This window comes from Miniopterus natalensis, chromosome 7 (genome assembly GCF_054644295.1).
Source record: "Miniopterus natalensis isolate mMinNat1 chromosome 7, mMinNat1.hap1, whole genome shotgun sequence".
Lineage (NCBI taxonomy): Eukaryota > Metazoa > Chordata > Mammalia > Chiroptera > Miniopteridae > Miniopterus > Miniopterus natalensis.
In genome coordinates, this window is record NC_142087.1 from 4,819,339 (window position 1) to 4,844,531 (window position 25,193).

The following is a 25,193-nucleotide window of genomic DNA, read 5'->3' on the forward strand; positions in this document are numbered from 1 at the left end:
GAGGTGGTGACGGGAAGATCCCATGGGGCCTTGTGAGCATGTAGGACTTGGACTTATACTCTGATGGCCCAAGACTGAGGCAGTCAAGGAACACTTCCAGGAGGAGGCAGGGTCATTAGTTTGGGACCTGGAAGGTAAGTAGGCTCCGGCAGCTAAAGATGGTACACTCCCCATTTGGAACCAGACCCAGGTTCAAATCCCGGCTCCACTGGTTGTTCCTTATGAGACCTTGGGCAAGTTGTTTTCCTCTCTGAGCTGGCTTTCTCATCAGTAAAACAGCAATAATACTAGTCTCTACCTGCCACAATTGTTGACGGGGTGGAATGAGGCAGTACAGGCCTAGGACCACAGCAGGTGCTCTGTATGTTTACTGGGGTTTTTCTAGGAGGGAGCACATTCCTAGGAAGGCACCAACAGAGCTGCCAGGCCAGGCCCCTTCTTTTCTCCCCTCCCCAGTGACCCCCAGCTCTCTAAGCTCAGTTTGGTTCAGATACTAGTGAATAACTGCCAGGGGTTGGGGCCTTCCTTGGAAGGGATCCAAAGCAGTTATCTGTAGCCTCCTTCCACCACAGGACCTTTGAACATGCTGTTCCTACTCCCTGGGGCACTCTCCTTCCCATCTCTTTCACTTGATTGGTTTAACACTGGGTTTCACGCCCTAGCCAGTTTGCTCAGTGGTTAGGACTTCGGCCCAAGGACTGAAGGGTCTCGGGTTCAACTCCAGCCAAGGGCATGTACCTCTGTTACAGGCTTGATCCCCGGCCCTAGTCGGGGCACATGCAGGAGGCAACCAATTGATGTGTCTCTCTCACGTCGATGTTTCTCTCTCTCCTTGTAAAACAATGGAAAAAATATCCTCAGGTGCAGATTTTTAAAAAAATTATAACAATAGGTTTCACATTATTTCCTTTACCTCCTACTTGGATCTGAACCTAAAAGTCACTTACTCTAGAGAAAACATCCCTGTACTCCACCAGGGCAGGACCACCTCCTTTCTCTCACAGCTCCTGAACTTTTATCCGTCAATTTTTTTCATACTCTGGAGTAATATCTTCCCCTGCCGCTAGACTGAGAGACCTTGTTAGTCTTGTTCACTCTTGTGTCCTTGGTACAAAGAGGGTGCTCAATCCATAATTGTCAGCAAAAACCAGAAGTCCCAACTCCAAATTGCTCAGTCCAACCCTCCATCTGTTATACATAAGGGACTCTGGGGCCCAAAGTGTAAGAGACCCACCCATACCACACAGCCATTCTCTGCCCCAAGCCTGGTCTCTTCCTGAAGCACCCACTGAACTGCTCAGCCCCTCGGCCCCCCAGGGCATCACCTGCCACCTCCCAGATTAATGGTGAGCCAGCACAGGGAAGAAGCACCAGGCCGAAGCACGTTTAATTTTAATTTAGGAATCGCTAAGGCTGCAGGCCTGCTCGGCTCTGGGCTGTCAATCAGCCTTCCTCAAGGCTGCATCAATTAGTTTAAAAATATTGAATGTAATTTTGCCTGACACAACATATTGCAGCTACTGCAAAATATAATTTATTTTAGAAGAAGAAATAATTAAACTAATTTGCATGTCAGTCAGCTGAACTGAGATGCCAGGGGGCGGAGGGAGGGACCCATGGGGGATCTGGCCCCTGGAGAGGGCACTGCTGCTGGCATTGGGAGAGATTGGTGTGAACCTGGGTCAAGGCAGTAGTTGTCACTGGATGGACAAATATCCAGGCAGCTAGAGGGCCCACTGACATTGTATCTAGACCAAGCACTGAACTTGGAGTCAGGAGACTTAGAACCCAGCCCAGCTCTGCCGCTGAGTTGCCTGTGGCTTTGGGAAAAGTCCTGCCCCTCTCTGGGCCTGTTGTCTCATCTACAAAATGGGTTTAATAAAACCTCCTTAACAGGCTGTTTCGGGGATGAAATGAGGTCATAGTTAAGAAAGTTTGTTGTAAATTGGAAAGTCCTGCACAGCGGTGAAGATTAATTAATGTTTTATACCAGAAACATTTAAGGTGGTAAAAGTATGAATTTTTATTATCAATTCTTACAAATGATGCTAACCTTGATCAGGACCATTTTGGAGGAAGTCAGTCAGAGGTAAAACATCAGGCTGGACTCCCCCACCTGCCAATCACCCAGGGCAGCGATTGGCAACAATGCTATACATTAGATTCTTGGATCTGCTTAAAAACCACCAATGGCCAAGCCTTGGGCACCTGTGTGTGTTTCATTGTTGTTGTTGTTTAAATATTTCTTTATTGATTTCAGAGAGAGGAAGGGAGAGAGAGAGAGAGAAACATCAATGATGGGAGAGTCATTGATCAGCTACCTCCTGCACGCCCCCTACCGGGGATCAAGCCCAAAACCCAGGCATGTGCCCTGAGAATCGAACCTCGATCTCCTGGGTCATAGGTCAATGCTCAACCACTGAGCCACGCCAACTAGGCACTTGTGTGTTTTAAAGGCTTCCCAGGTGACTAACATGCAGCCAGGATGGAGACTGCCGCGATGTCAAGGGCACTGGATCCTGACTTCCAGCTGGCCCACAAGCTCTGGGGGATCCAGGCCAGCCCCCAGTTCAGGGGTCCCTGGGATAAGCTTGCAGGTGGCGACTTTGGCAATGTAGAGGCTCACCTCCTCTGGGCTTACTCAGCTGCCCCAACTCTTAGATCTGAGACTCTCACTCATGCCAGAGGGTTCAGGGCTTTCCCAGGACATGACTAGTGCCATTTAGAAAAGAAAAGGCAAAACAACAACAAAGTGGTAATTATGTGGGATGAAGGATGTGCTAACCTGACTGTGCAAACACTTCACAGTCTATACATCTATCCAGTCATCACGTTGCACACCTTAAACTTACACCCTGTTATATGACAATTATATCTCAATAAAGCTGGAATTTTCTTTAAAAGAAGAGGTAGGAGATGCCCAGAACCCAAAGAAATGGCGCCATATGGGGTCTCTCCAGCCGTGGACCCAGGGAACTTGTCCTGAGGTCTCCTTTCTGTGGCCCCACAGGACTCTGTTTCTCTCTCTTGTCCCTGCACCACCCTCACTGCAGAGGAGGGTGCCCAGGAAGGGCATTCAGGCCCTGGCTGCCCCCTACCCTCTCTTTGCCTCAGTGGGGAGAGAAGTGCCTGTTCCTGGCAGCAGGCCTCACCCTCCCGACTCCAGCAAGCGCCCACCGTCTGTCTGTTTAAGTTCTCCAGCACTTAAAAATAACGGCTCTCGGCATTCCCAGTCACGACTCCCATCTCTCGCCCCTGGAAAAGCCCCTTCTAATCTCTAAAGCGGCAGATCTGGGTGAGCTGAGAAGATAAGGTGCCCCAGGCTAAGGGGAGCTCCAGAGAGGGGTTGGGGTCTGAGTTAATTAAAGATTTAGCCCCTCCTTTCCCAGATGTCCCAGGAGGTGGCTGCACCTGCCTCCCTGTCTCCCTTTCTCTCTATCAACACACAAGCAGCTGCAGTCGGCATCCAACGGGTCCTGAGTTCAAAGGAAGAGTCAGGTGACCAGTCCCACTACCCCCAAACCTCACAGGCCTCCTGGCTGCCTGGAAGCTACCAGGTTCCCCCAGAATATCTCCCTGCCCTGCCAGGCCAGAGACCAGACTGGGAGGGGGTAGTTTCCTCGCCCAGAGGATGTCCATGGAGAGTAATGAACTCATGACTAAGAGAGCCGAGGACTGGGCACCAGTGAGCACTCAGAGGTCTGGGGAGCAGCGAGAAAGGGCCAACATTCTGGGCGTCACTGAGAGAGAACAGGCTGGGATGAGGTGTCCCAGTATCCTAGTCACCTGATATCACTGCTGAACAGCCCCTTTCCAGGGTGTTTATTTATTCAACAAATCCTTCTGTAGCACTTGCTGTGTGTTGTATACACAGTTTTAAGGGCTTTGCAGATATTGACTCAGTCTGTCCTCTTAACCAGCCCATTATTACTAACCTCATTTTGCTGGTGAGAAAATTGAGGCACAGAGAAGATGAGTGACTTGGCATGTATCACACAGCTACTAAGTGACGAAGTTGGGATCAGAGCCACTTGGTTCCAGAGTTCTAGATCTTAATCACTATGCTCTGTTCATTTTCTGGGTGTGGAAACTGATATCAGAGAGGGAAAGGCCTTACCCAGGATCAAACACTGGGTCAAGGACAGAACCCTGCCTGGAATTCAAACCCCTTTCCATCTGAATCCTTCCAGGAGTCATTCATTTGTTCAACAAATGTATTAGAACCTACTGTGTGTCATCTCCCACAATACTGAAGACCCAGTGAGTAATACGACCGAGGCCTTGACCTCAAAGACATCGCAGTTGGAGGAGTGGGGACTTCATGGTTTTGCTGAGGACCCAGGCCAAGACCCGCCTCTGGGAGACTTGTCATCCCCTCTCAGGGTTGGGTCTTGAAAGAGGAGAGATTTGAAAGTTCAGTTGCCAACTGATCAAGTCTTTAAACTTTTCCCTGTTTTAGTTTCTCTTCTGCAATGTGGATACCGAAATAATGGACACGAATGCTCCAGGTGCATGCTATGCGCTCTGCGGGGATGGGATGGAGCTGGCGACAGTGATGATAGTGTGGGAGGTGGAGTGCAGGCGGTGATGTGGTGGTGACATGGGTGATGGTGGGCGTAATGATGGGGCTGGGGATGGTGGTATGAGTGAGGGTGGTGGGAGTGACGGCCTTGGTGTTTGTGATGATGGCAGAGATAATGAAGGTGGTGGTGGCAATAATTCTAATGGTGGCGGTAGAGATGGGGATGACCTAATAGTGATGGTAACAGAGGTGTGGTGATGGCACTGATGAGCATAATAGTGATGAGGAGGTGACGGTGGTACTGATAGTTGTTGGTGGAAGTGGCGGTAATACTAATGGTGGTCGTGGTAATGACTTAATGGTGGTAGTAGTAATAGTAATGGTGACATTGACAGTGGCAATGGTGGTGATGGAGATGGATGATTGGTGATTACTGCGGTAAGGTTGTGGTGATGATGCCAGTGGTGCCGATGCTAATGGCAGTGGTGGTGATGGTGACAGTGACAGTCATGATGATGGCTATGGTGATAATCTAATGGTGGTCATGGTGATGGCAGTGGTGGTGATAACAGTGGTGGTGATGATAACCCACTTATGCTAGATGACCTCAGTCCTGGTCCTAGTAGCAGCTTGATCAACTCATAAGTCTCTCAGTGTGACCCCCCTGCCTGATCCTAGCCAGCAGCAGGAGGGACGCTGTCTAGGTCTCACCCTCCGCCTGTGCTCTTGTTACAGACAATCATGCCCAGCTCTCCCGGGCATCCCTAAGGATCCGAATCCTGGATGTGAATGACAATCCCCCAGAACTAGCCACACCCTATGAGGCAGCCGTGTGTGAGGACGCCAAGCCAGGCCAGGTATCGCCCAGGGGTTGGGGACTGTGGGCTGCTGCCAAGACGGGCCAGGGGCTCCTCTACCCAGGCCCAGAGTGAGTGTGGCCTCACATCAGCCCCCTGCCCCCTCCTCACCCTTTAGCTCATCCAGACCATCAGCGTGGTGGACAGAGACGAGCCCCAGGGTGGGCACCGCTTCTATTTCCGCCTGGTGCCTGAAGCTCCCAGCAACCCTCATTTCTCTCTGCTTGACATTCAAGGTGAGTTACTTCTGAACCCCCAAATCCTAGGGTGCATGGAGGGAGGAGCCTAGCTTAACTGTCCCCTTTCCACTTTATTGATGGAGAGACTGAGACACCCAGAGGGCCAGTGATCTTGGATCACACAGAAAGTCCAGGCCAACCTGGAGCTGTTGTTACCCAGACTGCTGGCCAAACCCTGCAGAACAAGGCGGGGGGGGGGGGGGGGCAGGGGGCTGTGTGGTCCAGTGGAGAGGGGGATCTCAGCTGTAGGGAACTGTAGATGGAAAGCTACAGAGAGGTGATCCATGAGGAGTGGGCGGGCCAGAGGCCAGGGCGGAAAGAGCCCCTGGTCTAAGGAAGGTTGAAATGAGCCATATGTGCCCCCCACACCCCACCCTTCAGCTTAAAAAACCCTTTATTTCACTCACGTGGTTCTTTGCATCCTCATGGCCACCGGGAAGGTGGTTTCCTTACCCCTCCCTCCATCTTGCAGGTGCTGAAACTGAGACTCTAAGAGGATAAAGGACTGCCCAGGGCCCTACAGGGAGTCAGCGGGGAGGCTGGGATTCAAACCCATGCCTGCCTCAGACCCAGTGTACTTCCTGCCTTAGCTCAGCGCCTTGAAAGGAAACTGCCTGCCCCACCTGAACTGATCCCATTATGAGACTTGCCCCAAGAAATTCCCCAAGAACCTTTGAGGAATAGATGGGGGGGAAGGAGGCAGTCAGTGGACTGGGAGTAAGGGACCTAGGTTCCTGTCCAGGCTCAGTTGGTAGCTCCCTATGCAACTCTGGCAAGGCTGGCACATCTGTAAGCCTCAGTTTTCATCATCAGTAAAATGGGTGCTGAACATGCCTACCACCCATGTTGCTAGGTCGCCCCAGTGAGATGAGGGCTACTGAGGTGTATTGTTAGTACCTAGAACATGCAATTTTCTTCATTTGACAATTATGTATTGAGCATTTATGCCAAGCACTGTCCTAGGCCCTGAAAATACAGTGGCAAACAAGATAAAATGCCTGCCCTCTGGAGTTTATATAGTGAGGGGAAAATGAACCAAAGAATAAGTTGGGGATGGTAAGTGGCTATGGGGTGGGAGGAACAATAGCCACGAGAGGCTGGACTTTGTTTTATTCAGTGCTGGCCCCTAGGTGCCTACGGCAGTGCCTGGCACATAGGAGGTGTTCAGTAAAATGTATTAAACGGAGGGGAGGGGGGGAAAGCAGGGTAAGAGTAGAAGCTATTTAAATAAGATTGTCTTTGAAGGCTATCTGAAGGAATCAGTAGTGACTAGGGATCTAAAGGACACGAGAGAGTGAGCCATGCAGATAACTGGACAAAAAATGATCCAGGTAGACAAAAAAGCAAGTGCAAAGTCCCTGAGGTGGAAACAGGCCTAGGATGCTCAAGGAACAGGAGACCCTCATGGTTGAAGTGAATGAGGGACAGGACCAGGAGGAGATGTCAATAGAGAGGTGCCAGGGGCCACACCATGTTGGTTCCTCTGACCCTGGAAAAAGTCTGGGATCACCCCCAAGACCTTCACACCCCTTCCCTCCAAAGGGAGAGAACTCAGTGGCATCTGAAGCCAGATCCATCTGTATTTCCAGGAGTCATATTAAAAATATTTTACAACTGGTACACTTCAGAAAGGACACTGGTCTTAAATCACCTGGAGCAGGACTCTGGAGCCCCTGCTGTGCCAGGTTTTAACCCCTTAGTGGCTTGATTGTGTCAAAGTTAGGGAGTGCCTGGGGGAAAGGCTGAGGCCTCGGGGAAGGATTTGGGGGGCTCAGAGACATAGCTTTTTAAACCTTTTTGAAAGTATTTCAGTATTTTAACAACCAGAATAACCCTGCCTCCTCATTATTCCAGTGGTATCCTGAGCTGGCCTCAGGAGACACAAATAGCCCTGGCTTGACCTTTCTAAATTCATGAGTCTTTCCAACCCAAGGGGCCTAGGGTTCTGCTCCAAACGCCTCTCTTCAACTGGAGACCTCCAGAGCTTCCATCTGGTGGGACCACCTGGTAGAAGCCCTAGGAGCAAGGAAAGGTCTCCTCCTCCTGTCCCCCAGCCCCTTTCTGTGGTGTGCCAGGCCCCCTCCTCATCGTATAAATATCTAGGGTGACAAACGGCTACCCCAACCCATCTGTTTCTCTGTACAAATTTGTAGCCAGTTTGAAAACATGATTTATAAATATTGCTTTTGCAGCCAGGGACTGACACTGATATATGTCAGGCCAGATGGATAGATGCGGTGCTAGGCGCAGATTCCACCTAGAAGTTTGGGGTAGGGGTCTGGGCTGCCAATGGCTTCCCCAGCTGAAACCAGCTACTGCCCAGGAGGGCAGTTCAGGGGTTCAGGGTTGGTGCTCAGGGGGTCCCTTTTATGGGGTGAAAGAGTGGCAGGGCCCAAAGCTCTCAAAACATATGGCTCCATGGCCAAAGACAGCAACCCTGGGAAAAAAACATTGTTCTCCTCTCTTCTGTTCTTGCTTGGAAATTTGAGGCTGAGCCAGAGCCAGCCACTCATTTTTCAAATCTGTCTAATTCTCTGTGCCTCCACTACTGCTGTTATTTCACACCTAAAACACAATAGCTTCTAACTGGTATTCTACACCCACTCTTGTGTTTTACATTAGAAACTTCCTCTTCTAGAATATAGGCTCACCAAGGGCAGGGACCGAGTCTGTCTTACTCATTACTGTATCCTCAGGGGTTAGAATAGTCCTGACACGTAGAGGGTGCTCAATTAGTATCTGCTGTTGAATGAACAAATGATATGTCACGAGGTCACTTCTTTGCTTAAAATCCACAAATCCACCCTAGCTGGTTTGGCTCAGTGATTAGAGCTTCTGCCTGCAGACTAAAAGGTCCTGGGTTCGATCCAGCCAAGGGCACGTACCTCGGTTGCAGTCTTGATCCCCAGCCCAGGTCAGGGTGAGTGCAGGAGGCAACCAATCAATGTGTGTCTCTCTCACATCGATGTTTCTCTCTCTCTCTCTCCATCCCCCACCTTCTACTCTATCTGAAAAACAATGGAAAAAAATATCCTCAGGTGAGGATTAAAAACAAACAAACAAATTAAAAATTAAAAACAAAAGCAAAAAACCCCACAAATCCATGGCCTCCCATTAATTTTAAGAAAACAACCCAAATTCCTTACCATGGCCTCTAATACTTCCCATGATGGGCCCCTGCCTCCCCCTCCAGCCTCATCTTGACTCACTTTAGCCATCTCCCTCTTCACTCCAGCCACAAAAAACTGGTTCTTTGAGTGTATTATGTTTCTTCCTACCTCAGGGCCTTTGCATGAGCTATTCCCACTCCTTGATCATTCAGGGCTCAGCAATAATATTACTTCTTCCAAGATCTCCCTGACCTTCCAGACTGGGTCAGGTCTTCTGGTAGGTGCTCTTACTATACTTTTCCTCATTAGTTCTCAACATGGTTTGTAATTGCAGACTAAATTGTAGGTCTATTTGATTAATATTTGTCTCTCATATTAGAATATAAACTCAGATCCGGCACTATTGGCTTAGCACATTGTTTTCCCCCAGTGACTAGCATGGTGCCTAGCACATAGTAGTTACTCAATAAAGGTTTATTGGATGGATGGATGGATGGGTGGATGGATGAATGGATGGATGATGGGTGGATGCATGATGGATGAAGAAGGGGTGGATGAATGGATGATGATGGATGGATGGATGGATGGATGGATGGATGGATGGATGGATGGATGGATGGACAGATGAATGGGTGATTTGGGGTGGATGGAAAAGGTAGCTATGCCAACAATTCACTGGATAAATTCAGATAAGTCACCAACTTCCACATATATAAATGGGGATAATGTCATTCCTCTTGGGTGTAAAGATTAGCATTACTATGTGTTTAAAGTAGCCACACAGTCCTCACGCATAGAAAGCATTCAGCACATGCAGAGTTTCACACCAATCCCTCTTTTCACCATCTTGCTCTCGAGCCTCATTTCTTCCCCAGGAGAAGGCAGATGTTTTCACAGCGACGGTTCACTCAGTCTTTGACGGGAGGGCTAGAGTTCAGACCGGAGCTCGAGGAAACTAACCAGGGGCCACAAACGTTACCCCAAAAGTTGTGGTTCATTCAAGTGTCGCTCTTCAAGTCTGGCTCAGTGCCAGGAAAGAGACGGGCCGACGCTAATGTAACGCAATGTGACAAGTGCTATAACAGAAGCGTGCATGGCACCTGCGTAGTCAGAGCAGGGAGAGGGGAGTCATAAATCCTTCCTCCCCACGGAAGCGGAGAAAGGAGGCCACAAAAAGGAGGTGACATTTAGCTGGAGCATGACGGATGAGGAATCTGCCCAGGCAAGGGGGTGGAGAGGGAGCTTGGTGAGCAAAGGACAGAGCAGCCTGGGCAGAGGGGGGCACATGGGGCGGCCCCGGGAGCACCGGGTGGGGCGCGAGAGAAAGAACAACCAGCATTTGCTGGGACTCTCTGTGTGCTGGGAACTATTCTAAGGGTTCTGCATGAATTTTCCCATTTAATCCTCACACCTACGTGATTCTATTTTCCTCAGTTACAGATTAGGAAACTGATGTCCAGAGAAGCTAAGTTTCCCAAGCTAGTAAATTGTCGACTTGGCATTATTTTTAACATTGTTGTGGAAATTTTCAAAATGGGTGTAAAAGTGGATAGAATAATATCACAAAGCCTCGTGTGCCTGTCATGTGAGCTTCAAACCAGAACCTCTAATCCACTTCTAGATGCGCTCAAGGTCCCGCATGGCCCTCCGAAGGCTTTTTCCTGCATTGTGCCCATTACAGAGAAGGCCAGAAACAGGGCCCTGAAATGGGGCCACGGAGAAGAGGCTGGGTTAACTGGGGCCACAAGGGCTGGGAAAGGGACCCAGGCTGCCAAAGTCAGAGGTCGGCGTGACCAGCTGCAAGACTTCCAGGGCAGGGGGAAGGCCTCAGGAAGGCAGGGCCCCCTCTTGTGGAGCTGGCTGTGAAGGGTGCGGACAGTGGCCAGCTGGACTCTGAGTACTTCTGTACCGCCACGTTAGCAGCCATCAAAATGATCGAGGCTCACCCTAGCCAGTTTGGCTAAGTGGTCAGAGCATTGGCCCGAGGACTGAAAGGTCGCAGGTTCAATTCCTGTCAAGGGCACGTACCTCAGTTGCAGGCTTGATCCCCCTCCCGGTCAGGGTGCATGCAGGAGGCAACCAATCGATGTGTCTCTCTCACATCCATGTTTCTCTCTTTCTGCCTCTCCCCCTCCCGTCCATTGTCTCTAAAAATTCAATAACAAAAAATATCCTCTGGTGAAGATTAACACAAAAAAATGATGAGTCTCAGGGATGGCCTGACCCATACAAGAGAGGTGTAGAGGAAGCAAAAGGCCAGGGGAAGTGGGCACCACATGCCACATAAGCCCTTGTTCCAAGACCAGACACCCCCCCCACACACACACACACACCGCCAAGTCCTGCCTGGCATTCCTGCAGCAGGCCAATGAGATGTGTGTTAGTTCACCATCCTCTCTGGCCACATGTGTTAAAAAAAAAAAAAAAGGAAAGAGGTGCGTGAGGAAGCTTTGGAATGATAGGGTCCCCTCATTAGGCCTTGAGGGCCATGCCTCCAGGCTCACTCTCTTAGACTCCTGACAGAAAGCTTCTTCAGCCAAAGGAAGGCGCCAGCCAGTGTCCCCAGTCTTTTCTGATGACCCAAGACTTGTCAGGGCCCGGCAAGCCACAATTCAAGAGCCACAGGTCCCCAGGGTCAGGATGCATTGGGCAGCTAGGGTGGAATCTGGAACAAAGACAGGCTGTTGAGACAAATGGCAGATAAAAGAAAAAAAAAAATACATAGCCAGGGACAGGACCTTGGCCCAGTTGGGGATAGAACCTTGGAATAGCTTGAATAAGAAAAAGAATCTTGAGACAGCTGGGAACAGAATCTTGGGACAGCTAAGGACAGAACTGTGGGATATGTGGCTGGGATGGGAACAGGATCTTCTGGCAGCTGGGGGCAGAATTTGGGGACACTGGTAACAGAATTTGGGGAGATCGGAGAATAGACCCCTAGGCTAGCTGGGAGGCTGTAGCCTGGGGCATAGGGAGGCAAATCCCAAGAGGGAATCAGGAGCTGGCTCGGACAGGGAAAGCTGACCCTGGACCCCAAGTCACATGCCCCTCCCCTTTTCTGGCGCAGACAACACAGCCGCAGTGCACACGCAGCACCTGGGCTTCAACCGGCAGGAGCAGGACGTGTTCTTCCTGCCCATCCTGGTGGTGGACAGCGGGCCGCCCACGCTCAGCAGCACAGGCACACTCACCATCCGCATCTGTGGCTGCGACAGCTCCGGTGCCATCCAGTCCTGCAACACCACCGCCTTTGTCATGGCCGCCTCCCTCAGCCCCGGCGCCCTCATTGCCCTCTTGGTCTGTGTCCTCATTCTAGTCGGTGAGTCCACCAAGAGCCACCAGTTGGCCCCCATCCTGGGGCCCTGGATTTCCTTCCCGAGGAGTTCCCATGGGGCCTCGGTTTCCCCCTCCATCTAAGGAGGGCTGGCCTGAATGATCTCCAAGGGCTGCTCTGTACTGAAGGCTCCTCATGTTAGCTCCCATGAGAAGTCTTCTCAATACAGAGCAGCCCCACCACCGACTCCAGACGGTGTCAACCCCCACCTGAGACTAAGTCACGTTGCCCCGCCCCCTACACGGCCCAAACTCTCCCTAATTTTTAGAAACTAAGCATATTTTTAAATTCTCTCTTGTCTATGGTCCTATTTTATTCTCTATGTAGGACTTTTAGTAAAGGGCCCTTGTGAACCTCACAACCACTCAGCCAGGTGTATCATCCCCATTTTTCAGATGAGGAAACTGAGGCTCGGAGAGGTTAAGTGGCTTGCATAAGGATGCACAGTTAGCCCTCTGACCTGAAATCATGTCTTTTCACCCTGTGTTCCCTTACCCCACCTGCTATGAATCTAAATGGGGGACAAAACCTTGGGGCAGCTGGGGCAAAATCTGAAGAATTTGGGGTCAAAATTTACTCTGGTGTCAGTTCCACCAGCAGCCAACTGAACCCCCACCATGTTCCCAGTGAAGAGGTCAAGTTCCAGGAGCTAAACTGACTCAAGTGGTCATAATGTTGCCTCTCCTCATCTCAGCCCTGACTATTAGACTTCACGGAACAGCGAGAGCCAGAGGAACTCAAGGGAGCCCATGTTGCAGACATCAGCTTTGCTCAGTTCCCTGGGAAATGTCAACTGCCTGCCACCCCGCATTGCCTACCACTGATATGGCCACTGCCCATCCCCCTGAATACCTGCGTATGGCCAAGCTGTACCTCACCAGGTCCCTGCAGAGGCCCTGGGCAGGCTCCTCCTAGCTGGGAGGCCCTGGCCCCCCTTCTCTCCCCTCCTCAGCCCATGGCTCAGAAACCCTTTTTCCAGAGGGTGCACTTTACAGCGGTTTCATTTTCCGAGGCAGTGCAAACAAATTTCTGCCTAATTGCCCACAAACGAAGAAAGTGCACATCAGTGCTCTAAAGGTGACGGGCGGAATCGCTGATCGGGCCTGGCACATCTGTCGCCTGCCGCCTGCGCTCCCCACCATCTGCTCTCACGGGCATCCCCCTCTGCAGCTCCCAGCCTCCAGCTCCAAAAGCCATCCATCCATCTTCCCCACTTCTCTCCTGACACCTTCCCTCCCTCTGGACCTATCCTTGCCCCCACCTCCTTCCCTGTCATGAGCCACCTTGTTAGGCCATGAGCCAGCACCCTGTTCCATGGCCCTAACATCTGGCTCTGGTCACTGGCCCTGCTGGAGTTGTTTGGAGCAGCAAGAAGAATCCAGGCCCTGGCATAGTACCCAGCATGTCTGCCCATCCATCCACCCACCTATCCATTTAATTCTCTGCTTCATTCCTCAGTTCCTTATTTATCTATCCAGTGAGTTCCCCCTCTGTGCTGAACTGTTCTAGGCACTGGGACTCATCAGCAAACGGAAGAGGCTAAAAGCCCTGAGTAACTGGCAAGTTGGGGTTTTCATCACTGAGATGGAGGAGACTGAGGGTGAGGAAGGGGCAAAGATTATTAGCTCACATTTGGGCAAGTTAAATTTGAGATTCTCTTGGTCAACCCAGAGGACTTGTTAAATAGGAAATTGGACATACAATCCAGATTTCAAGGGAAAAGTCCAGGCTGGAGTTTGCAGTACGGGAGTTGTCAGCCTCTAAATGGAGCTTAAAGCCATGAGACTGAAGGAGATGGGATTGTGCAATAGAAGGATTATGGACGGAAGTCCAAGGACTGAGTCCTGGGACATCTGATGTTAAGAAGTCGGAGAGGAGGGGAGGAGCCTGCTTAGATAACAGAGTGATCAGAGACACGGGAGGAGGCAGAGTGCAGGGAGCACTGGAAGTCAAGTGAAGAAAGCCAAGAAGGGATGATTCATTCATTCACTCATCCTGTCGCTCACCCAGGTTTCTATCCAACTCTCCATTCAGTCATTCATTCTACAAGCATGCTTCACATGCTCAGTGCATGCCAGGCACCAAGCTAGAGGACCATTCCCCCAGGTCCTGGAGGGTAGTGGAGTGTGTATTTTTGGGTGGGGGAAACCAACATGTTAACCCAGCAGGGCCTGTGCTATAATGGAGCAGTCGCTCTCAAACCTGTAGATCTAGGGTGGGACCTGAGAATTCACATTTCTAACAAGTTCCCAGAAGATGCTTGATTGCTGCTGGTCCGGGGCCCGAGGTTTGAGAACCAGTGTGATAGAGGGAGGAACCCCTCCCCAAGGGAGCTTGGAGGTGATGGCCCTAAGCCTGACCTGGAGCTCTTCGGGAAGGGCTCCTGCAGGAGACGTCTTGACCTGAGACTCCAAGGACTAAGAGGGTGCTCAGGACTTCTGGAGTGGGCAGAAGAGAGTGGGGGTGAAAGAGAGGTCAGGGTCAAGGACATTTTTCACTCCTCCAGCCCTCAGCTGCTCCCTTTAAAACCCCCAGCACCTCTAAGTGCTGTATCTCTTCATAGAGTTGAGGTTGGATTCAGCCCTCAACAGCCATGAAACCTCTCAACGCCGCCCTCTCTGCCCCACTGACGGTGGCGGTCTGGTCCCAGTTTGCACCCCTCCCAGGACGGCTATAGCTGCTCCTTCCCAGGCAGCCAGCTGAGGCCGGGGCTCCACGGCAGGGGGGCTGGGGGGTGCCCCGGGCGGCCTTCACTCGCCCCGCTCCGTCTCCCACACAGTGCTCGTGCTGCTGATCCTCACCCTCAGGCGCCACCACAAGAGCCACCTGAGTTCCGACGAAGACGAGGACATGCGGGACAACGTCATCAAATACAACGACGAGGGTGGCGGCGAGCAGGACACCGAGGCCTACGACATGTCGGCGCTGCGGAGCCTCTATGACTTTGGCGAGCTCAAGGGCGGCGACGGGGGCAGCGGCGGAGGCCGGGGCGGGGGCAGCAGCCCCCCGCTGTCCCGCCTGCCCTCCGAGCGCCACCTGCTCCCGCAGCAGGGGCCGCCCAGCCCCGAGCCGGACTTCTCGGTGTTCAGGGACTTCATCAGCCGCAAGGTGGCGCTGGCGGACGGGGACCTGTCGGTGCCGCCCTACGACGCCTTCCAGACCTACGCCTTCGAGGGCGCGGACTCGCCGGCCGGCTCGCTGAGCTCGCTGCACAGCGGCTCGTCGGGCTCCGAGCAGGACTTCGCCTTTCTCAGCGCGTGGGGCCCGCGCTTCCGGCCCCTGGCCGCGCTCTACGCCGGCCACCGCGCGGACGACCAGGCCCCGGCCTCCTAGCCCCCCCCGGGGCGGGCTGCCTGCCCCACCCGGGACCGCCGGCCCCAGGACAAAGCATTTCCCCCGCTCACCTTCTTCCCCAGCCCTCCCACCCTCCCAGGGCGGCCACACTGGAGGGGGGGCTTGTTGGGGGTGGACTCCCCGAAGCCCCCTAAGGGGGTAAAGGGGGTGTGCAGCTTTCGGCCCAGAGGTGCGGGAATGATGACCAATGTCATTAAAACTGCATCGAGACCAGGCACTGCGTGGACCTGAGGTTAGAAAGGGAGATGCGTGGAGAAGGGGCGGATTACTCACTCCTGGTTTGGGGGGGAATCCTGGGGGGAGGATGTTGCCGATGTGCCCTCCACAGGTTTCCCCCATCGGAGTTAAGAGGAAAGAAGGGCTGGTCATTTACTAAGCGCCTACTGTGTGCTGGGATACTATAGACAATCTTAGCCGTCCCAGAAACCATGAGGTGGGACCCTGCAGGTAACTAGATGGAGAAGGCCACCCAGAGAAGTGGCAGTGACCTGTCCAAAGACACCCAGTCGGTGAATAGTGGAGCCCCTTGGTCAAGTGACCTCACTTCTCTAGACCTCAGTTTCCTCAACTGTCAAATGAGGCTAATAACAGAACCTACCTGGAAGAGCTGTGGGGATAAAAAGGGTTCAAAAGTCAAGGGGTTAGGGCAGTGCCTGGCACATAGTAGGTGTTCAATAAATGTTAGCCTTTGATACTATTACTATCTTTGTCATTATTAGAAGCCCAGCATGTCTTACAGGTCTGAGCCCACTCCCTTGCCCCAGTTGCCCCCCCCCCTTCCCAACATCTCCAAGGGAGGAGGAAATGGTCTCAACGGCCTATAACACCCCTGACTGGGGAGTAGGGATGTTCCCAGAGACTGGGGAGCCTTCCAGAGTCTTAGGCAACACTGGGACAGGACACCTGCCAGGGGTGCCAAGAGAGGACAAGCTGGGTGGCTCCAGGACCTGAATGAGGTGGGAGGGTTGGTGGAAGATGAAGGGATCAGAAGCCACTGAATGCGATGGGGACCTTACCTGTCTGGTCCTGGAACCCATAAGTCTCCCCATTCATGGGCCCCTAAGTTAAGAACCTCAGGGGCTAAGTCACCTTTAAGCCTCCAGCTCTAAAACCATTTGATTATAAGATACAGGTTATTTGTCTTCTCACCCCACTCCCGAGTGATTCATTCATTCCACCTTGACCTGCTGTGAATTCCAGCTCCTGTTAGCTGGACATCCTTCATCAATGTTCTCCACTGCCGAAGCCTCGGTTTCCTCATCTATAAAATGGGGCGGATAACAGTCCCTCCCTTAAGGGATTGTTAAAAGGCTTAAAGGAGGTGACGAAAGTTAAGCTCTAATCTCAGTGCCTTCTTAACACATTGAATGTGATCAGTAAGTACTCATTAGCCTTATTTTTTTACCCTCCCAGGAAGCATTCATTCATTCCCTCCACATTTGCCAGGGTGCCCTGTGACAGATCAAGAGATGGTCATTATGTCCTGAGTGCCTTACCTGTATTATTTCATCTAAGTTAAAAATTTCAGCCCCAGTTCACAGGGGAGGAAACTGAGGCTCAGAAAGTAGTAACTCACCCAAGTTACACAGATCATAAGTCATTCCTGCCTTCCAGTAACTCAAGGTCCAGCTGGGCAGGGTGAGGAGGCAGGGGGCAGAAGTAGCCAATAATAATGCATTTGGTAAGAGTTGTAGCAGAATTAACAGAACAAGGTCCTGGAAACACTGAAGAAAGGTTAAATAATTCCTGGAGTGCTTCCCAGAGGTGGTGACTCCAACTGGATCTTAAAGAATGAGTATAAGAGGTATGAGTTAGCCAAGCAAGCAAAAGCATGCCAAGCAGTGAGAAGAGTGTCTGCATAGGCTAGGGGCGGGCGAGAAGTAAGAAACCTGTGGTGGCTTCAGGAACAGTGTGTGGTTCCAGGGGCCGGGTCACTGCGTGGAGGAATGGTGAGATGTGAGGCTGGGAAGGCCGGGTGGAGGGAGGTTGGAGAAAGAAGTTAAAGGCCAGGCCAAGAAAAACTTTGCTCAAGTTGAACATGTCTCCTAAAGCCCACGGAGGGTAGCTAATGGTAGGGATGTGAGGTTTGTGTAGTCGGCCCAAGTCAAGGGATAGTGGGACCCTCATCCCATGTAGGATCCTTAACCCATGGTTCCTTTAGCTCATGCTACAAACGGGTGTGGTGACTTAGGGACTGATGAGGTGATATGCAGTCCCCTCTCCCACCCATGTGTGCCCACCTCTCACATACAGAATCCCAACAACAAATCCAAGATTGGCTGTGACATATCCATTGTAGAGGGGGAGATTGAGACCTAGAGGAGTAAAGTGACTGGCACCCATGAGACAGAGCTGGGACAACACAGGACGCCTGATTCCAAGTCTGTTCCTTCCACGTGTGCCAGTTCCTTAGCAGATTCTGCCCCTGCCAAGTAGAAGGGTACAGGTTGGTCAGGTGTCCAGAGGACATATAAACATGGAGTCACAGGACACTTGCACATCCTGTCCAAATCCCACACATGGGGAATGACTTTCCCAAGGCCACACACACTGAGTTAAAGATCTTGCCAGAAATAAAGAACATTATTCATCCAGGTTCATCTTCTGAGCCTCTAGCTCTGCCATTTACCAGCTGTGAGACAAGTGACTTTGGACCCTCTCTGTGTCTTCATTTCCTCACCCATGAAGTGTGCACATGTGGAACACCTCCGTAGGGTTGTAGTAAGAATAAAGTGCAATAGTAACCACTGACGCTTCTGGGCGTTTCCCACGTGCCAGGCACTGCTCTAAGCACTTCACTTAAATTACTCATTTAATCAACAGCCCAATGAGGTGGCCCTCATTTTAAAGGTGAGGAAACTAAGGCACAAAGAGATTAAGTAACTTGTCCAAGATCATACAGCTAATAAATGGAGATGCCAAGATTTAACTGGGGTGCTCTGGCCCCTAGAACCTACACCGTCAGCAGTGCAGTGTCTGGCACACAGGAAGCACTGAGCATGTGGCCTGGGAGTGTCCGATGTCACTGTCTGTGCCCTGGGAGAGCGTGTTCCTCCCCTCTGCCACATCCCACAGCCTGTGGGAGTCTCCAAGGCTCTCCATGGTTTCTGCTAATTCCAGGCATGGAAGGAATGGCTCCTCAGTCCCCTTTGCTTCCAGCTTCTGCACTTGCCATCTCCAATGGGTCCTCACAACCCAGCAGTGAAATCCAGTGAGTTCAGCCACTTCGCTAGGTTCCACAGGACGCTCACCGATGACTGATGCCAAGCATTTCATGAGCTTTGTACGTTTTTCTGATGCTTTGGGTCACAGAGAAGGGTCTTGGGCAGGACACAGTCTTTGGCCATCTGTCTAGTTGGTTCCCGTTCAAACTCCCCAAGCTCCAAATCCTCTCCCCGTGCTATGCAGAGAGCGCGGCCACCCCGCTCCAGGCTCTGGCAGGCACACCCACCTCCATCAAGGAGCTCAGAGGACGCAGAGCCTCCCGTTGGCCAGGTCTGCCCTCCTTACAAGGCATCTGGGATGACGAAAAGAAAAACTTCCCATCACCACCCTCATGGGGTAAAAGAGTAATCTGGGTCATGAGCAAGAACTAACGTATCGAGTTTAGAGCCAGCAATATTAATGACAATGACATGATGGTAACAATGGCGATGCTGGGGACAGCGCGCTTCCATAGGGCTTGCTGCATGCCAGGCGCTATTCTAAGCGCGGCACGTAATTCTTACTCAGATAGGTAAAACCATGGAGAGTAGGCTTGATGTTCACTGTGTTTAGCACTTTGCGTAAGTTGCCTTATTCAATTTTAAGCAGGAAAGTCACTAGCCCTATTTTGTAGATGAGGGGCCCAGTGCTCACAGATAAGGAGGACTTTCTCAAAAGCATAATAAAGCTTGTAGGGGTCACACACCTGCCACGAGTCTGCACAGGACCAGGAGGACTATACGTATAAATTTTAGAGAGTGAGAAAAGGAGAGGGACAGAGAGAGAAACTTTGATATGAGAGAGAAACATCGATCCGTTGCTTTCCGTATGTGCCCCAACTAGGGCCCAAACCCACAACCCAGGTTTGTGCCCTGACTGGGAATCAAACTGGCAACCTTTCAGCGCACGGGACAACACTCAACCAACACAGCCACTGTGGCCAGGCCCACTCTGCTTCTGGGTGGAGTTTCCAGGTGAGTGTAGGAGGAGAGAGAAGCAGTTGGTGAGAAGGGGAGCACTGCAGACCGATGGCAGAGCTGAGGAGCGAGGCGGGGGTGGGGCCCAGGCCGCCGTCCAGGCCCGGGGCTGCGTGTCTGCTGTGTACCCATGTGCATGCGCCTGCACGTGCTGTGGGCACCCACCAGGGAAGTAGGAAGTCAGTGCCGAACACACAGGTCAAGAACTAACCCCCCACATCCTGCTTCAGGCAGCTGAGAGAGCCGGCTGCCGTCATGGGGGCGGCCAAGAGCCCGTCAGCCAGCCGTCCCCTCTGCCCACCCCCGGGTCACCATCAGCAGCGCCACTTACTTCCTGCCAGCAAACGCTCTCAGGCCAGCTCCATCACTGATCACCGAGCCTTTGGAAAATGTAACCCTGTCAGCCCCCACTGTGAGCCAAGAGGGTTCCTGCTTCACTGCGTGCCCAGGGGTGCACAGCACGCCCGCATACTCATGACGCATGCACGTGTGTGCCCTCAGACACATCCCCGCCTTGTGCACAGTGCAGACACATGCATGCTCACAGCCGTGCACCCAGAGCACATCCCTACAGGCCTGCAAATACTCACATGCCTGCACACCATGCCTGTACTAGAGGCAGGCTCTCACATGTGCACTCCCATTTGTACACAAAGCATATACATGTCTTCCATAGGTGTGTTCTCTTACATGCATGTACATGATACATTTTCATGAGCCAACACATTTCCCATCCAGGCATGCATTTATGAACATATGTGGGTTCCAGACATTCCCATGCAGGCACACAGTACATGTGTGTATATCCCCTCAGATGTGCTTGCACGCATGAACTCATAGCTCCATGGCACATTTGTAATGTATACGCACACTCATGCATGCACAGGAAAGCATGTGTAATCTCAGGAACAGTCAGTACAAACTCTGATTTCAAGTGGGTGTTGCCCATAGATGTGTTTGCACATGTGAGCACCTGTGAGGTCTGTCTGTACATAATATACATGATGACTTACAAGGATCTAAACAAACAGGCATCTCCAACAAGCACTCAGATCTACACCAAGCTCACACACACATGCAATGGCATATGCCCCCGGGGATCTGCCTGTCTGTGTACTTCCACTTCCACGTGTCCTTGGCCACCTAACCACCTTTGTCTACATGCCCCTTTGGGCAGGCCTGCCATTGTTCACCCACAGCCATGTCACATGTGCCTAACTCCACACGCAAGCATGCACGCAAACAGACACGTGCCCCTGAAGCTCATCTCCCACCAGTGTGTGGGGTCAGAGCTCTGGCACGTGGGTGCACACACACCCCCCCAGGGAGCAGCCTGCTCCAGCCCCAGATTGTCAGGTGTGCTGGGGACAACAGGAATGGTGCCCACACGCAGAAATCGCCACTCACGCAGAATTGCATCTGCTGCAAACTTCTCATTTACTGTGCAAATGATGATTAAATGTTATTGTGCAAGAGAAAACAGCAAGGAAGACTCATTAGCTTTATTGTCAGGGAGGACTCCATGGGCTCCAGCTCCCCATTCCAAGGCTGGCTTAACCCCCTGTGTGCTGGGGGCACCAGACTCAGATGTGGGCTGTGAAGAATGAGAGTTGAAGAGATAGATTCCAGCGCTGGGCCCATGTGAGCTAGCCTGTGTGCAGAGAGCACTGGGGAAGGAGTCAGGAGTCCAGGTGGCCACTCCAACCTTGCCCCTTGTTTGCTGTGCAGCCTTGGACTTGTCATTTCATTCATCAAATAATCTCTCACCCCTATCATGTCACAGGAACAAAGAGGCCATGGTCCCTCCTGGATGCATGGGGCTTTTCAGATGGAGAAGGGCAGTCCAGGCTGCTGGAACAACTTAAGCAAAGGCTCAAAGGCTCAAGGATGCAGTAGCAGTGGGGGCTTGTCCAGGGAACACTGGGCCCGGATAGGTGAGTTGGAACTCAGGTTATCAAGAGCCCAGTAAGCCCTTGCAAAGAACTTGGACCTTTTCCCAAGAAAATGAGGAACTATGAAAGGTGTATGGATAGAGCTAACAGATAAAATACAGGGTGCCCAGTTAATTTTGAATTTCAGATAAATAACGAATAATGGTCTTAACATTAGTATCTCCTAAATATTGCCCAGACATACTTATACTAAAACACATAGTCATTATTTATCTGAAATTCACATTTAACTGAGAATCCTGTATTTTTATTTGTCACATCTGGCAACTGTATGTAGGGATTTTCATTTTAGAAAGATCACCCTGGCTGCTGTATCCAGGGTAGATTAAAGAGTGAGAGGACAGAAAGAGACCAGTAAAGAGATAAGGAGTTCATATTCTCACTTTTTTTTTAATCAGAGGGTCCCCAAATTTTAGCAGAGCACATGCTATCTATTACAAAGACCACATTTTCCAACCTCTATCACAAACTCTGTATTACCTGGACCAAGTCCCAGCTAATACAATCTAAGCAGAATTGTCATGTGGCAGCTTCTAGGACACCTCCTTAAAGGACTGTTGACCCATGCTTTTTGCCTTTTGCCTCTTTTCCTGCTCCTTTCTGCTGGTTGAACACAGCTGAGATGGCTGGAGCTCAAGCAGCCACCTTAGACCACGAAGACAAAGGCTATAGCATATAGATGGTCAAACAGTGAACTCAAAAGAGACTTGGTTCCTTTCAATCTCATGAAGCCACCATACCAACCCTGAATTGCCCACATCCACATTATATTTACATGAGAGACAAATAAACTTCCAATTGTTGAAATCACTGTTATTTTGGTTTTTTGTCCCAAGCAGCCAGGCCTAATTCTAAGCTGATATGAGAAACTGATACAAGAATATCAGAGAGAGATGTTCAGGCTTAAACTGGGTCAGCAACAGTGGATTTGAGAAATATTTAAGAGGAAGAACCAACAGGAGTCAGCAATTGACTGGATATGGGGATGGTGGGTAGAGAATGTCAAAGGCTGTTAGGCTTGAGTGACAAGGACAGTGAAGCTGGTAATGAGCCAGGGAACCCAGGAGACACCTCAAATCTGGGATCATGGGAAGTCAGTTTGATTTGGGGAATGTTAAGCTTGAGGGGCCTGCAAGCTATATGCTCAAGATATGGAAATTCAGGACTGGAGCTCAACAAATCTTTGCTGGTCACCCTCGCCTACAGGGTAGCTAAAGTCATAAGAGCAGGGAGGCCCAGGGAGAGGGGGGAGTGATGGGATCAAAGGGTCAAGGGTGAACTCTGAGGAAGCATCAGGAGCGGGTGGAGGGAGAAAAGCCACTCGGACCCCCATTTCTCCAGCTGTAAAATGGGGGCAGGTAAGAGGAGTGACCTAACTGATCCCTGAAGTTCCTTCCTGATCTAACATTCAAGAACGTCAAGGTGTGATCTTACACCATTTCTTTCTCCTCCCTGTGATTCAGCTTCCCCTTTGGAAAATGGAGCTAAAAACAACCCCTCATGGTGGTCTGCAGGATAAAGTGACCCAGGCTAGCTTTTCTCTCAGACCTGGCATAGAATAACAGCAAAATAAACAACAGCTGTCAGGTCATGGACGCTGGGGCTTGGCCTGGGTGGAGGAGGGGTCGGGTGAGTTCTTTCCCCCACTCCAAGCCCAGAAACAGGCGAGAAGAGGGATCCCTCACTGAGACCTTTTGCGGGCAACTGCCGTATGCAGAACAGAGTCAGATGGGGAGAGGAAAATGGGCTTACTCTTGAAATGGTGATAAGGCCCAGCTTTGCCAGGAGAGTTTGGAGGAAGTTATGATTCAGGGACAGGAGAGAGGCTGGGTAAGGGACAAAGGTGGGTTGTCTGCCCCAGAGGAGGGGCTGACGGATTGAGGTCTTGAGGGCTCTGAGTTGGAGGGAGCCGAGTGGATGCCACTGGGCAGAGGGAGGGTGTGGCAGCCTGCTGATGACAGCTCAGGCGCTGCGAAATGGGTCTTCTGGGAGCAGAAGGAGCTAGAAGGGCTTTAACACTCCACCTTCCCGGAGCCAGTTTGCTCGGGCTGCTGTAACAAAGCCCCAGAAGCTGGGTGGCTTAAACAACGGAGATTTATTATCTCACAGCTCTGGAGGCTAGAAGTCTGCAATCCAGGTGCCAGCAGGGTTGGTTCCTTCGGAGGGCTGCGAGAGAGGCTTGCCGATGGCCAGTTTCTCCCTTGTCTCTTCACATTGTCTTCCCTCTCTGTGTCTGTCTCTCTGTCCAAATTTCCCCTTTCTAGGAGGACATCAGTCATATTGGATTAAGAGCCCACCCAACTCCACTATGCCCTCAGCTTAACTAATTACATCTGCAATGACCCTATTTCCAAATAAGGTCCCATTTGGAAATATTGCAGGTTAGGGCTTCAACATGAATTTTAGGGGGACACAGTTCAGACCATAACACCCCCTATTTCAGTCCCAGCACCAGCTGTCACCACAGAACCCTCACCAGGCTCCCTTACTGGGGCTGTATGAGTTCACCTGCCCTTTGGTGGAAGCTTATACAGTCTGAGGGAGGAGGCCTTGGGACCCTGATCTCCAGCTGGGAGGGGGTGAGGATGGGCATAGCTTCCTCCCTTCCTTTCTCTCCATACCCATTGATTCACTCAGACCCTCACAGTTAACCATAGACACACACACACACACACACACACACACACACTCTATTCAGAGAAAAGTCCAGAGACCCACCTATATACATGAAGGCACACACACAAAGACACTCATGTAGAATCCTCACACACAAAGACACATGCATACACATATATGCACATGATCACAGCCATAGGGACATGCACTGATAGAGACCACAACTCACACACACTTCCCAAACACACAGATGCATGCTAGCATACCCACACAGGCACAATGACAGCCACGTCAGGGGACACACAGAGACACATCTATAATCCCACAACCACACAAGATACAGATCTGCTCATATGTATTGTCATAGGCCCATATACCCACATGCAAAGACACAAAATACAAGGACACAGGCTTTCACGCACATACACACCCAGACAGATGCACAGGGGCCATCTGCAGACACAGGACTTTTTAATCCCGATGTGGTTGGCAGATCCTGGCAGGCACACACCATCCCTCTGGCCTCACAGCTCACCATTCACTCTCTGGTAATTGGAGGCAATTTAATGCCCATCCTGCCCAGCCAATCACAGGCCCCACAGAACAGGCAGCCTTCAAAATCCCCCCACCAGGAGGGCAGGGAAGCAGGGTCCCCCTTCCCACTCGTCTCCCCTTCCACTTTTGTAGTTGAGATGGGATTTATAACCCTAGACACACACACACTGAAGTCTTGAGATTGCATATATACATAGAATCACATATACACAGAAGCCCACACAATTGCACATGTACACACAACTACACACAGAGACACAGGAAGGTAGTGTACACACAGATATAAAAGGCATGGTGAGATAGATGGCATCTATATCTATACAGATACACCCGGTCTCGTGGTCAGTTAACGAAAATGTGTGTACATCATTTCAGGAGTTCTACTAATGTGCGTGGACACACAGACAGTGACACATGGAGATGGAGGACAAGTATATTCAGTTACACGATCTCAACCTGTGCTCAGTGAACAC

At 51.2% G+C, this 25,193-nt stretch overlaps 1 protein-coding gene across 1 annotated transcript in view; it reads left to right on the top strand.

The window, feature by feature from the left end:
• Positions 1–15,395, top strand: part of CDH22 (cadherin 22) — a 68,324-nt gene extending 52,929 nt beyond the window's left edge. Inside the window, exons 8-11 of the mRNA XM_016204776.2 lie at positions 5,258–5,379; positions 5,498–5,615; positions 11,796–12,047; positions 14,842–15,395. Of these exons, the coding sequence (XP_016060262.2) occupies positions 5,258–5,379; positions 5,498–5,615; positions 11,796–12,047; positions 14,842–15,395 (1,046 nt within the window). The remainder of the gene's footprint in view (positions 1–5,257; positions 5,380–5,497; positions 5,616–11,795; positions 12,048–14,841) is intronic.
• The last annotated feature ends 9,798 nt before the right edge of the window (positions 15,396–25,193 follow it).